At 36.2% G+C, this 16076-nt stretch overlaps 1 protein-coding gene across 4 annotated transcripts in view; it reads right to left on the bottom strand.

Annotated features, from left to right (window-relative positions):
• Window positions 1-643: 643 nt before the first annotated feature.
• The window catches only part of NXPH1 (neurexophilin 1), a 140410-nt gene continuing 124977 nt past the window's right edge, over window positions 644-16076 (bottom strand). For all 4 annotated transcript variants that reach the window (XM_033062994.2, XM_033062984.2, XM_033063004.2 and 1 more), the window contains exon 3: window positions 644-2593. In XM_033062994.2, coding sequence (XP_032918885.1) covers window positions 1832-2593 — 762 coding nt within the window. In that variant the 3' untranslated portion in view covers window positions 644-1831. The remainder of the gene's footprint in view (window positions 2594-16076) is intronic.

The following is a 16076-nucleotide window of genomic DNA, read 5'->3' as shown; positions in this document are numbered from 1 at the left end:
GGGAAAGAAAGCATTTCCAGGAATGTTAATTCTGAAAGATACAATATGAAATATGAAGTTCTTCTTTGGGCAACCTTCTTTTAGGCATGGACTTCTTACAGTTGCTGGTTTTCTGGATGTTGGGGGTAAAGTATGCCACTATCCACAAAATATATATATATAAAAAAGCTATGAGCTTTTTCTTAAAGGAAGAAAATTCCCTAGTACCATAAAAAGGGATCTCTTCATTCCATAGAGATCAGTACCTCACAGGAGGCTAGAATTAAGGCAAAGACAGGCCTTTGTACACAGAGAGTCGCTCTATGTTTTTCCACTTGTAAATTATAATAACTCCTTTTAAACAAAGCCCTGCACCTGTAATTTCTTATGAGAGTGAGGACTTCTGCTTGAACTAGCAAGACCTTCAGTAATAAGATCTGCTTGTTAGGAAAAGGGTTCAAGGAAGTTTTATGTATTCAACATATGTATTTGCACACACTCACACACACACATGTACTTATACACACACAAATATGCACACACACAAATTCATAAATAGATGTCTATATATGTACATATGCAAAGAGACAATATTGAAAATCATATTAGACTTGGAGTATTACCCGCTTGTCAGAACTATTTAAACTACTATCTACACAGTACATAGTGAAACTCAACTTTAAGATTTTTATTTTTATGTACAGTTCATTTTTTCCTCTGGAAATAAAATATCTAAATACAGACAGACTGTAATGTTGTATATGTATAGCTTTCAACAATACTTTAGCTGAATAAATGCTTTGTACATAGTTCTGTCTTTTAATGGCGTTTACAGCTACATTGATAAAATGGATTCCTTATTTCCTTGATTGTTTTAACCAATAACAAGCAGAGAGACAATTACAAGTTAATATTAATAAGCAGCTCAAATAACACTGGTTAAATTATGTACAATACAAACCATTCATACAAATGAAGACTAGGATATTGAATTTGTTACAATATTTTGTAATAAAGATAAGACAGCCACTTATAACTTACATGTTCTCCGCCAGGCATTTTCGTCCTTAGAGATCAATTCCAGTTTATAAGTAGTTTAGCTGGCCTAAACTCAAACAAGTTTAAAGAATCAGAGCTTAAAGAGTCAGCGAATCATTAAACCAGAATGTCTGCTCACATGTAAATTCCAAATGTTTGCCCATCTTTACTAGAAACAGGCTTGCTCCATGGAAAAAGAGCCATCAACACCACCTTGAATGTGCCTACTGTGTGCTGGAAAAAGTCATGACACATTGCTGTGTTCATATAATACGGAATACTGAACTCTAAACACACTTTTTTTCCCATTTTAACAAATATTATTCCTACAGTATTATTTACCAGTACAGCTATTCCAAGCAGTAGAATGTATGAGTGACGATTATTGATTGGCATGTACTCAAAGGACATTCAAGCAGATTTCCATAACAGTCTGTGTTAGAAACCTTGTACTGTCTAGTTAATCCATTTTGCTTGATGATAGGTTATGCTGAATCCTTAGATATCAGACAATGAAAGATTTCTTAGCAGGAATCTCAATAATGTGCGCTGAAAAGTGTGTGTGTGTCTCTGTGTATGTATGTATGGTTTTATTTCAAATCCGTAGTGATTTACACCTAGATTGATACATGGAGCTGACTGGGCAAAAATTACATTAGATTGTTTTCCACTAACATATTTGCAGCCATTTGACATCAGCAGCAGCAGGTAGACACATTCCAGGCAATAGATGTGGCCTTCCTCCTTGAGGTTACAGCCCTGTCATTCGACCTCTTTTATTCCCCAGGCTTCAGTCTCAGACACAAGCTGGTCCTCACCCTGAAGGGAAGTAGGGTGTGTCACTGTGGTAGTTGTAATCAGGACACACCTTCTGTACTAGTTTATAATCTGTACTATAAAAGGAAATGTAAATACAGATTACTTTAAAGGGCTTGGAGCAGAGCCATGACACGTGGCTCTGGGTCTGCTCCTGATAACAGGTTTTTGAAGGGTCATAGTTGCAGAGTGTATTCTTGGTAGCCTTGTCAACCTTTTCATACTCAATTCGACAGTTAAAGGACTTGGAATCTTTGGCATCAATCACTGTCTGTTGTGCCAAGTCAAATTCCACTATTTTTGTAGGGGGCACTAGGCTCACAGATACATTCCCTTGACCAGTGGAGTTATGCCTGAAGTAAACACTAAACGTCCCATTGCCATGGTCAACGATTTTTCCTGTTATTAACAGATTTAGCTTCACAGTCTTGATGTTGGAATGAAAATCTCCCCAGCCAAACATTTTCTTAAATTTCCCAGTCTTGACGATGGGCCGTCTCTTTGCTCTGGGCCGAGGTTCTTGCAGATCTGTGGAGTTCCTCAGCCAGTCCCAGAGATCTTGCTCAGAATAAGTTTCTGGGGCATCGTATCGCAGGTCCAAATCTGTATCATTTTCCTTTCCACGAAAAGTCTGTGACAGCAGTCGGCTGATGGACAAGTCTTTGCTACTTTCTGTCCATATGTGCTTTAGTGTGGATTTGGAGCTTCCTGATTTTAGAAGTTCTGTTTTTCCTCCATTTGTTAAATTTGCACAGGTAACCTGAAAAAGAAAGGAAGAAGAAAGAAACAATATATTGAGATATGTCACACAAACCCCATCATTTCCACCTGAGACCAAAATGACCAGATTTCCTAATCATATAGAAATATTTTTTGAGAAATTAAATTGTACCTCTCTGCTCAGTAAACCAAAAGAGAAATGTCTGTTTTCCTCCACTTTCCAAGTGGTTGTTATTCAATTCTCCTTTGCCTGTTTTTTAATTGGCCTTCAGATTTAATTACAGACATTCGTGTTATTTGTCTGCTATGAGGTCTGTAAGTGATGAGTGTGTAATGAATTACTACAAAACCTGAGGTACACAGTCTTGTCATCCTTCAGCTTGTATGTGGCATCTCAGAGTGAAGTGTTCTTGCTTGAATGCTCACTCTGCCAAGTTTCCGTATCTTCCACCATCAGAGACACATTCATTTATTTTTGCTGCCCCTGGAGTCTGCTGTCAGGGTGCTGTCTTGGTGGTGCCAGCCTGACCATGCTTGGAGTCCATGTCATTATGAATCTAATAATAATAATACAATTTCCCTACTTCTTTTATGAATAGTCATAGGTCTATGTTCTTGACTGGGACCTTCAGTCACAACTACAATATAAATAACAGAATAATGAAAATTTTAATGAGTTTTGAGTCGACAGCTGTACATACAGTGTACTCCATGTCAGTTAATGCAGAAGGAGTCACAGCCTTTTCTAATAATCCCTTACAGACCAACTACTGATTTGCCTTGTCGGTATCTATGACAAGCATTTTTCCTTCCTCACTTCACTTCTTTTTTCACCATTTCCTCCCCAAATTAAATAGTGACCTATGTAAGACAGAAAGCCTTTTGTATATTAAAAAAAACAAAACAGAGGCACAAATTTAAAAGCAGTAATAAAAAAATTCTGCAAAATCATATTTTAAAAGAACAGAAAATCTTGCACCAAGTTCCTACAAAATCATATATTTAAGACATAGTTTTGCACAAAAATTTAGTGTCAGAGCAATTTGTCTTATTTATGTTTTTTCTCTTTGCTTTAATTGAGTGGAAAACAGAGAACAGATGCAGGCTCACAGCTGTCTAACATGCAGCACTGGCAGAGGGCTCTGACAGAGCATACCTGGGAGGGCTGGAATTCATGCAGGGAGGATCGAAAGGAACTGACAACACATGTAGTCCATTCCCCCTAAAATTTGCACCACACACACTGCCCAATTTTTAACATTTGCACTGCTCTGAAGAAGCCATCAAGTTTCTTATTTCCCTTTTCATATGGGATTCCAAAAATGCCCGTTTTATTCCTCTGTGTTCTGGCACTGATTTATGTGCTTCTATCATACTTGCAGTTATATCTTTCTCTTCACTTAAAAATGAATTAAGTGCATTCCATACCCAGGAAACCCATTGGAAACCTGATAGTATTTAAATCATGTCCCCTCCCTACTGGTACAACTGGAGGTATATGTCACAGAGGATATCTATCACAGCATGGCCTTTTCATTTCTTAACAATCATGAAATTGAAACACACTTTCATTAACTTCAGTAGTTTTTCAAGGTCATTTGAAGGCACATACATAAAATCAGTCTAAATTGTCTTAATACACTGATCAGACAGGAGATACGCCCCCAGCCTTTCACAGCAAATAAATAGGCAAATAAATCTGTCACATCCTACACTATACCTCCCCAATCCATTTCATGTGGGGCCAGTAACCATACTAGATAAAATATGGATTTAATTCAGGATTTTGCCAAAGAGATAACTTTCCCCTCTTTTGAATGGACAGAAGGATTAAAACACAGACTAGCATTTTGATAGCCAGTTCATAGCTACATCTTAGCAATAACACAGTAGGCCGGGAGAGAAGCAGTAATAAAATGCACTGATGGTGCACTGGTTAATGAAGCAGCAATGAAGATTTCACAGGGAGAAAGAGACTCAGAATATATTTTTTTCTATGGCATATGGGGAAGGAGGGCAAAATAAGAAAAGAATTGTGGCTAAAAAGAAAAATGTGCCTGAATGAGTCTGTCAATCTACAATAAATCTAAGCAGTTAGCTAGCAGAGCTAGTAAATCAGCAATCTGTAGGTAGGATACTGATTGCTTACCACTCTCATTTTCTTTGCTTATAGTTTGTTTTTCCTTTTTTTTCCCTTCTTCATCTAATGATTTACATTTCATGGGATTAGACAACCAGTTCCATGCAACAATAGGTAAGACTATAAAAACCTAAAAAGTCTCTCTTTTTTCTGGATATGTGAAACTGAAGACTCAGGAAAGGGAGGAGTTATTTCCCAAAATAATTGATGACTGATCCAATACATGGTTTTTTGAAAGCCAGCATATTTAATGGAACCAGATGATTTAGGCTACATTCATTCTATGCTGCTTCACACCCAATCTAACAGATACAACTGATTGTTGCTGCCATCGGTTTTGCAATATTTGAAAGATTTCTGGCTCTGCAGTTAGCCCTGAGACCTCTGTTTGTGGTTTCAGTGTGGGTAACTGGTTGCATCCATGAGAACCTGCCCTTCCTGGTCAAGAGTCTGTGTAAGCACTAAAAAAACAGCCCACAAAGTGTTAATAAAAAAGCTCTAGAATCCATAGTGCTTCACTAACATTTTCCATCCAACTGCTTTTTCATATACTGGTATACTAATATGCTACAGAAAGTATCCTCAGAGACTCACACACCCAATAACAGAGCATTGCTGTGCAATAGAATTTCTGTAAATGCAGCAGTCCTTTCACATGAACTGATTCAGTTTTCTTCAATCTCTCTTCTTTCCAAACACAAGCTTGCATTAATATAAGAAAGAGCATGAAAAAGCATGAGGTTTTGCACTTAGTATTGTGAAACTGATTGTGAAAGAACCAATTGAAAGTGGATAAGAAAACACAGAGCAGCCTAAATTCTATGGTGGTATTTTTGTCCTCTTCCTTGAGGATATCTACATATAATTCAGAAACTTACATATTCTATTTAATCAATTAGTTCACTATAACCAGTATTGCCTTCTTTTCCATAGCCAAGTGTCACTCCTAGATGAAACATTGAAATGTTTGGCTCAGTTTCAATGGCTCTGTCTAGGACAGAGTCCATTTTCTTCACAGCAGCTCATTTGGTACTGTGGTTTAGAATTTTAACCCAAATGCTGGTAACACACTAATGTCCTAGCTCGGGCTGAACAGTGTACAGCACCAAGGCCTTCTCTGTTTCTCTTTCAGACCCTCAAGTGAATCGACTGGGGAGGTGCATAATGGATTGGGAATGGACACAACTGAGCAGAGAACCTGAATTTAGCAATTTTAGCAATTTAAAGAGGTGGGGGTTTAGAGGAGGTAGCCATCTTTTTGGTCATCATTCTACCCATTGGAGTTGAGTTGAGTGTTGCCTTTGCATCACTTGGTTTGTTTTCTTTCTTCTTCTTCCATTTATCCTTCCGTTATTAAATTTTCTTTATCTCGACTCACAAGTTTTCTTCTTTTTATTCTTCCATTCCTCTTCCCTATCCCACTGGGGAAAGGGGGAAAGCAAACTAAGAACTGTGAGGTGCTTAGCTGCTCACCGGTGCTAACCCAAAACACCACTGCAGTGCAATAAATCAGTGTTGCTAAAGGGCTGAGTAGGGGGATTTCCTCCACGACTGCATAGCCAGAAGTGGTTCTGAATGATGATGATCGCAGAAATGTTTGTATAGCAAAATAGTAAGGAACAAAAATATTTAGAAGTGCTTATCTAGTGCTACAAGTGTGATTGGAAAAGCACTTATTAAGCATGGCAGTCTGACAGTTGGTTTTGGTCCTGCACTTTTACGAAAGTATGAATTTCCACTACCGAGTAAAGGCTACTGATATTGAAAAGGTACCAGGAGCTTTCTACTGCATGGCAATTCTTTTCCAACAAATGCTGACACAATTTTATTCCATTTCTTCTACTTCTTCTTTGAAGAAGAAAAGACAGTGGTTTCACTGGGCACAATATCCAAAAGCATAATTTAAAAGACACAGGAATTGATCTGTAATTATTTTTTTAATCTATTAAAATAGAATACTCCACTCATTTTGTATCCTATATTTTGATGGTGATAAATTTTCTAAATTTTTAGCTTCACTAAGCATATTTTAATTAATATATGCTGTTCTTTTAGGACTTTCTACAGGAATAGGCAGTTTATTTATCTCAGAAATTTAGGAGTTCTCTTTCAAGACACTGAGCCCTGAATGCTTTGCCTAGTCAAACCTTAACATTTGGAGCAGAGAAAATGAAGTTAAAAAGAATTTCATGAAACCATGAAGACTTGAAGTGGTGATTTAGGTCCTCTATGTAAAATCAACCATAGATATATTAACTTTAATTTTAGACTTCTTGATTTGAGATTTTAAAAAATAGCAATTCAAAAAGGTAAAGAATGCATCTCGATTTCTCACTCCTTTTTATTCTAGTTCTACTACAGTTCATTACCTATAATTACAGTATTGGCTTAGAAATTATGTATTTATTCCTCAAAATATATGACTACTTGAGAGCAAATGAAAATGCAAACAAACAATCTAATACTCAAGGTGGAAAAAATCTCTCTCTTCAGGTAAATAACTAATCAAAAACCAAGACTGTTTGTATTGGCATAGCACTGTAAGAATTTGGCAGCATTGTGTTTGCAAATGCTCTGAATAGAATTCAAAATTTTCTTTCCTCAATAAGATATCTCAGGGACAGAATAGGTAGGAGAGCATTGATGGACATTACAATAAGCTGGACCATTATCAAGGCAGGGCAGCACACAGAAAGCTGGCACTGAATCCAGTATCCTTATATTCATCCTGTTTATGCAGTGGGTGGAGGAATAACAAGACTGAGTTTACTCTTCCATTTAGATTCATTTTTTCTTCCTGCAGTTTTCTACACATTGTACAAAGTTACCAGTGGCATGGAAATATTTTATTCAGTGAATAATTTCCAGAAAATTAAAAGTCAATATTCTACAGGTATTTGGTAATAAACAAAGAAACTGAGAATGCAAATTGATGGAGATATTATTATAATGGGAGACAGTAAAACGCACTGAAGGACTTGTACCTCTTAAATGGACACTCTGGAAAGGAAGAACAAACAAAGAAAAACACATTCATGGATATTTCACAGAAACAGGGCTCTCTGGTTTTAATTTACAAACCTTTTTGCTTCATAACATGAAAAGAATAAGGATACATGTTGATCATTCATTCAAAATATCTGCAAACTCAGATGAGTCTGACAAACAGAACAGTAACTCATGATTTACTATATCAAATGAGAATTCAAAAGTGGCTATGCAGGATCAAAACAAAGACTCATTTAGAAAAATCATCTTGTCTCCAATAGTAACTGTAAGAGATGTCTAGAGATAGGTAAGAACATGAGAAGCATATTCTAGACCCCTAATTTCTTCCCAGCTATCCAACAATTCTAGTTTCTTTCCTCTGCTAGATATCATTTCTGTATATGTTTTCTGTTTCATCATTTCTCTTTCAATTTTAAGATATTATGCTGTCACTTACAGAAGTCTGTGAACTTAAGGACCAAATGAGCTTTCTGTTTCAGTAACTAAACAGACTGATCTTCTGTGCCTTTGTTAATTTTGACCCTCTTTAAACTTTAAACATTCATATGCTACGTCAGCAATGAGTTCCACAGCACTGTGTCCTCCTGTGGTTTGTTTTGAACCTGGTTCCTGACACCTGCTTTGGAGAACCCTTCAGATGGAAAATTCTGTCTCTATCCAAATTTCCTATGCTCCCCCTTACTTTTCTTTGCTGTTATGCTTCAAGTATTTTTTTCTACAAATTTGATGATTTTCTACAAATTTGATGAAAAATTTGATGATTCCTAGCTGCATGAGGAAGACTCCTAGCTCACTACTACATGCCTCAACTATACCCATTCGTAATAGTAAACAGATACTGATCTCTTCTCCAGCCCTAACAGCCTCCTAAATCATGCAAATAATCCTCATACATAAGTTATTCTATACCTATTCCGTTAAATTTCCTCTTTGTCCTTCGCCATTCCCTGTTCTGTCTTTAAAATGAGGAAACCAGAATGGTACACAGTATTCAGGATTTGGCAGAACCATATTCCTGTATGATGGCAAATATGGGCTGCCATTATTTATTCAGTCTTTTGTCTCTATTAATTCATAATATTTTAATTGGGTTTGGTCATAAAACAGTACTGAATTGATTACTGACCCTAGAAAAACAAGCATCTAAAGTTTTCAATAATATTTTCTAAAGTAATCACGGATCATAAAAATTGATAATTTGCTGTCACACGGAAAACAGAGAAAATGTAATTATTTTTTTTAATATCTTTAGGTTAAGAAATTGAATTTAACATACAATTGCTGCAATTTTTGTATAGAACATCCTTAGGAGCCACAAAATTCAGAATACTTCTATTAAGTGTGCTCAGCTCAGCTTTAAATTCTGCATTTTTCTGGTTTTAATCTATGAGCTATCATTCTTGCTTCAAATGGCCCTTGTTAAAACAAAAATGTAGCTACCTGAGCTTCTTTCATCATTCACACAACAGCAGTTATGCAAGACAAGAAGCTGATATAAATTCAGCTGAGAGTAGCTGATATAAATTCAGGGAAATTTAACATCATTGAAATTACATTGCCTGTATCAGTTGGTATCTCTTTGAGATCTGACTAAGAATCAAAGAATAATTAGAAAATTTGTACCCACAGAAAGATGAGGATACTAACAGTAGCAGCACAGCTTTGTTAGGTGCATTATCATTCTTAACAGTTGTTATCATAAAATATTAAGATATTGAAATGGCGGGCCTGCAAAAGAAAAAAGCTAGCAAAATGTACAATTTTACAGTGCTTTCTACACAGTGTAAGTTGCCTGTTATAAATAAAACTAGTTAGTCTCAAATAATTTTCAGGAAATGCCCAGATGTTAAAGTATCTTAAGTGTTTGGTCCCAGTAAAAACCCTTAAAAATTAGAGTTTCATTTCCTTTCCCTTGCATTCCTGGACTGTGGGCTAAGCTGTGACACTGCAGCAAGCCCTGTGAGTGGTAACAGACTGATGAAAAAAGCTGGTGGCCTGCCAGCTGTTACGTCCTGAATCGTATCATATTCTTTGCCTGTCCAGTCCATGATCCTGGGTGGGATTCACTGATCCATTCATTCACCTGGAATTCTAGACCTATTCCATGATCAAGAGAGAAACATAATGGATTGTGTCTTCTACCTCCATGAATTATTGATGAACTTTCCAAATTGAATAAATGATCTTCAGCTAGTCATCCAACAGAAACCAAGAATAATCTGACCTATGGCGCATCACTTGCCCTGGAGACAATTCTGTGGAGACAACCCAAAGGTTGTAGGCTGGAAGCAGGGCAATGAATGCTCTGTGTAAATGCCTTCTGAAATTCTCTAGTCCTGCTGAGGTGCACTTCTCCCTATACATCTGTAAGCATGCTGAAACTAATGAAGTGATGTGGTACTCATCAGACATGCTCACTTGCTAGTATTGCTCCTCCCTTTAAATATAGGAGATTCCCCATCTGGAGGTTCCCCGTAAGAAACAGTGTAGATTTCTACTATTCTGTTATCTTTTGAGTTTGATTTAATAACATGAAAAATTTTCACAAATATTTAGAATGTGACAAATTAATCTTCTTGATCCTGTTTTGTTCAATAGTGACTAAAAGAATTGTTTAGTAAGCAGGCTCTTTAAAAGTGTTTAGTCATCTAAGACAGATAGGTACTTTAAATCACTCAGACTTAGATTATAATTACAGAGACATTTCTTCTAGTAGCAGTGCCCTAATGGATATTTTTCTCTTCCTCCTTTTCTCTCCTTCATTCTGCCAGTGCTGCCTGTGACAGTCGGGCATATAGAAAGATTTTCTTTAATTCTTTTACAAACTTTCAGAGTGGAAATCAGACTAAAAATTAAATATCCAGGCCCCTCTATCTGCCTGGGTAAGACTGGGACCTTTGAACCAAGAACCAAAATCACAGAACCACAAGAGGAAGCGATGAAAAGAAGCCCTACAGTTTGTTCCACCCTTTTCTGGGAAAGCAGGAGCAAAGACAGGTACTTCTGTCACTTTTTTTTTCAAAGGAGAAAACTCATTGTTTTCTCTCCAGACATGTAACTTTTACAGGAGGAAAAAAAAAAAAAAAGGTAATTGTTGCCATTCTCTATTTTATTTAAGAGTTTGAAAGAATTAGCTAATCAAAATAAAAGTCCATCTGTCCTACACCATGCATTCAACAATAGTTAAATGTTGATTTTATCAAGGTATGCAAAATGAAGGAAGAATATACTATTTATACCAGAAAATCTTTTTCATTTTCAAGTCTTTGAGGATCAAAGACTGCTTAAGTTGGGAGTGTGGCTATGGGTTTATTAATTTTCAATAAATATCATTTACAAGCACTTGTCTGTTTCTGAATGAATCTTCTACCATATGAAACATTCTAACAGCTCATCTCTGCTTCACACTCTCAGAACTTTCTCATCCTGTTGTTTTGAACAAGTCACCTGTCATCTTTATCTGATGCCATCCAAAATCTGGTCCAGCATGACACAACAAAACCTAGCAAGGAGGTAACATTTTTTCTGTGGGGTTTAGGCAGAAATTTGGTGCCTGGATGATGAGGCCAGGCAAAGCTGTAAAAGCCTGTAGCTGGAACTAGGGGAGTTTCCTGGTTAAAGAAAATAAGATGTCTGAGTTACAGCTACTTCCAGAACTAAGCATCTCTGAAGGTATAATCAAGAAAGAGTGTAAAACTGTAGATTTCAAGTACATAGGAAATGCATGCACTTTTTCCAGTCAGTTTGTGGGCCAAATTTTCATCCACCAATAAAGTCAATTGTAAAAATCCTAGAGGAGCAGAAGGATGAAGATAGAGTGGTATTATGTATCTTAATTTCATTTTCATGCCCAGTTAAGACAGAATGGAAGGTCTTCAGTTTGTAAAATGCCATTTCTCTTTCAGTTTAGAAAATATTATGCTATCACATATAAAAGTCTGTGAACTGAAGGACCAAATGAGTTACAATATCCTGTGAAAATCTTCACATTAGAATTTTACAGCTTTCTGTTTTTTGCCTCTGACGGCAGAGATGCAAGTGAATATGTAAAGGTTTGGAAAAGGATTGAAATATAACTGTATGAAATATCCTATTAACTCTTGCCCTAAGTTTTACATTTTCAGAAATAATTTAAACTAAACTCTTGAAGCCTGCTGTCTATGTTGTCATTACAGATTTTTTACTTCAGTGGATTATGACTTTTGAAAATTCACCCCATCCGCATTCAGCAGGGGATTAAACTACCATGGAATAAATTAAAGTGGGTTAAAAATGTCTAACAGAGTTTTAAGACCCATGTATTATGCCAGTATCACAGAGTACTGCTAACTTTGAAATGAAAGTCTAGCTAGGTAAATAAATTTTGACAAGGATCTATTGTTCTTGTTCCACATTCCTGTAAGCCTTCTTTTATTAATATTAGCTTGCCATTTTCTGCATACATGTAGAAAGTAATATTAAATAAAATTAGATTTTATATGAAAGGCCACAGAGCAACATTTTAATCAAAATTTGCACTATAGTTTGCTTTTTGTGCAACACACTGAAGAAAATATTCAAATATTCATTATTATATGAGTAGTCATATGTTCTAAGGAAAGTGAAAAAGACTATAGCTTGACATATCCTGGTGCTTTATAATGGACAAGGCCACTGTGCACTATTAACATACTGTATTAATATTACTCTTTTTCTACATGATGTCTCCAATCATCCATTGTCAATGAAAAATGTAAATAAAATTAAATCCACACACATAGTTTATTGCTCCTGTGTCTGATGCTATATTTTTTCCAGAGAAAAGCATTAGAATGTTGATACAGCTAAGTCATTTTCTGCACAGATATTCATGAGTGCATCCTAGAAATCTGAATTTGAACAAAGATATCTTTTGAGGAGATTTAACTCCCACTGATCTTGGCAGAGTGCACATTGCCACACAAAGGAATTTTATATCTATATAAAATGATATATATAGATGTTTGTGAGGAAACAAAAAAAAAGGCCTCCCACAAGTACAAGAAATTCTATTGCAAAAATATAAATTCCTTTCATTAAAATGCCCTGTTCTTCAGCATGAGTTATTAATTTATTACAAACAGGTGAATACTTCAGGAAAGAAATTTTAAAAGCATAGAGGAAGCTCTTCCAATGTTCAGAGTTTGGCATATCCCTGCTAACTGTTATGCCTTCATCTTCACCTTATGCCATTGCTGAATACACATACTGACTTCTCAGGAGTGTTTTTTTGATTTCAAAGAAGGTTTTCTTCACTTTGAATTTTAATCTGATACAGCAATATATTGCCTTTCTAACTGGGTTTGTTTATTAGGCATTGATCATTCTTTTTTTGGTCAGTGGATATCAACCTCTATTAAAATTAATTTCTGAGGAAAGAGGTGTATTTCTTTAAAGTTGTTCTGGTAAGGAAGGGAAGCATTAGGTAGCTATTCTATCACAAGTGTATTCAATTATTTTTTATTGAGATTTTCTTGATGGTTTTGTCAAGGTCTGCTAATTCTTACAGGGGTATGCTCAGTGGTAAGCAGCATGTGGGCACCAGCTCTGCTAGGCAAGCCAAATGCTGAACATTGTTTTCCTGGCTATGACCTACACAAACATGTTGCAATGTTCCCAAAGTGCAAAGATGTCAAAGAAATATGGAATGGCCTGTTGGAAATCAGGAGACACCGCATGTTACAAATTTACGAGATCCAAGTAAATTTTAGTCTTGATCCAAACCTGAGCAGGACTCTCAGTGTACAAATGCTCAGTCAGAATGCAGGGAAACCAAGTAGCATCAGTAAAATTCCTAGCCACTTGCCCACAGAGCTGGTCTTTATGTGGCTCTGGACATGCATTACAAGAGACTTATTAGGCCACTAAGAGGAATAGAGCTACTGAGTACTGCAAGGGGATACCATAAACTGATTTCTCTACGTCCTATAAACTACTAATATTCTTTGTGCTGAATATCACTGAGCTTGCAAAGATCTGTTTTAAGGTCTGTGGTAACTTTCCGAGCTGATCTAAACAGACATTGTCAGGGAATTTACCACAGCCAAACAAAACAGAATAGAATACCCAATAGAAAATCAACATTGTCGCTGCCTAATAGTAGACTTGTATTTTCTCCTGCAACACTATCACACCTAATTAAAAATGAAAATTGATAGCCAGCAGGATTAATCAAATTCCATATGCAAATAGCTGGCTCATGAGAGCCATGGTCCAATTGCTAATACTATCACTAAGGTCATTAATTTAAATTGAGATGAGTTAAGAGTCCTTTGGGCATTGACACATAAGTTGAAGGAGGTTATTCACTGCTAAGTTTTTCACACTGGAACGAAAAACTTAGGAAGAGGATACGTGAATATTGCTCCAGCATGCCAGCTTCTAGGATGAGCAGCTCTGTGAACTTGTCTATGGGAGCCATGAGTCTTCTCCTGAGTAGTTCTGATATGTCCATTTAAATTCTTATTAAGATATACTGAAGCAAGTTAAATACAATACAGTTCAAGATCTAGTAAACTGACATCTTTGGGATTATTTTCTGCCTGCTGACTTTTGCTGAACACCTTCAGATAACAGAAACACTTATTTTTTTTAAACAAGACTTGAGTACCAGATTCATAAACCCTTCAGAGAGTTTCTCAGCCTTCAGCCTTCATAAAAAGTACAGACATTTCCAATTAGCAAATATTAACTCAGGTCATAAAGAGGAATACTGCAGTACTGGTTATTCTAATGCAAATACAATGCATTCTCAGTTTACCAGGTCACCTTAAAACTAGTTCCAGTGTCTTGATCTATCAGTGCATTTCTAGAGAGGTTGACTAGAAGAACTGTAGTCTTACAGGCAGATTATAATATAGTGCCACACACCTACGAGCTTTCTCCAAACTTTTATGGCCAAAATATTTTAAATTACATAGTAACAAAATGACTGCAGAGTAATAAAGTAGTGATGGAATTACATAACTTATCCTACATAAAGAATAAAAACATAACATTTATTACTCTGACCTTGTATCCCAAGAACTTCTCAGGTATGTAAAAAAATTCAATTGGTCTATCAAAACAGACTTAGACTAAAGTGAGACCTGCAAATCTTGGTTGCCAGGTGGCTTTTTCTAAATTTAAAGACTGGAGTCTGGAAAATTAAGCTGGAATCCTTAGAAGTTTGGGCTTCATGACTTACTCAAGATCCCGTTTTCATATTCGTAGAGTATAAAAAAATTCAGGTTTCAGGGACAATCAGGCATTATTTGTCAAAAATCTGCTCAAATTAGGCAATGAGGTGGCACAAAAAATGGGTAGACAAACACAAACTTTTCCCACCAAGTTTCAGAAAGGCTTCATCTTTTTTGACTGATACATGTAGCCCACTCTGCTTTGACCTCAGACAGTTCTAAACATCACCACCTTGACCATACTGAAATATTTGAGCCGATTCCATCTGCATTTCCACTCATGTAGCCTCCTGCATGAACAAGATTTCACTGGAGTGATTCAGACAGGAATTAAGTGCTTTGCCTTTCATAGAATAAACATTTCATCAAGGACAGGTCAAGACCACTGTTGCATTCATCTGTCTGCCCAAAAATCAAATAACTTTTTTCCGTTGTCTCATCCTTCTATATCATTGTGGCTGAGAAGCAGCACAAAACAATTTAACATTAGGAAGCAAATTTCCTTTGTTACTTGCCAAATGCTGATACAAAAGATAAAAATGAAAAAGCAATAATATCCTCATTCTAAGGCAGAAGGTAACATGTCTTCACTATAATATACTTGCTAAATAACATTCAATGAACTCATAAAATAATTTAATTTAAATATGAATGCTTAGCAGTTCTATTTTTCAGGGAGTAAATGACAGTCCTGCTTGTGTTTCTCTTAAATTTATTTTCAGAATAGACATCCTTTCATAACCTATAGTTAGTGTTATATATTATTATTATTACTACAATGCTCACAGACCTCCCTGTGGCCAGGGTTAAGGTGCACTAGAAGTTAAACACATATAGTCACTGACCTAGAAAGGTTTCTCATGAAACGGATTTGACAAAGCTAAAAGAATACTAGTGATGTCTGAACTCAATTGCAGGGCTAAGAGTTAGTACAAAAGTCTGGACTTCTCTTTTGCATGTTATATCCAGTATGTACCAATAAAAAGGCCAATTCCAATAATTGCTTATACATAATGCTATCAGCTGTTTTAAAAAGGATACAAGCTCAAGGAAACAAAGTCAGCTTAGAAGTGAGTTGTGTCAACAAGCCTGAAAACCATTTGCAGACCGTTAGGTGGTCCCAGTTTTCTACAGCAGCAGGGAAAACTGCCCTTGTTAATGAGAAATGTTTGATTTGT

The sequence above is a fragment of the Catharus ustulatus genome, chromosome 1 (genome assembly GCF_009819885.2).
Source record: "Catharus ustulatus isolate bCatUst1 chromosome 1, bCatUst1.pri.v2, whole genome shotgun sequence".
NCBI classification, from domain to species: domain Eukaryota; kingdom Metazoa; phylum Chordata; class Aves; order Passeriformes; family Turdidae; genus Catharus; species Catharus ustulatus.
Note: the sequence above shows the minus strand (reverse complement) of the source record. Positions and strands in the feature narration are given on the sequence as shown.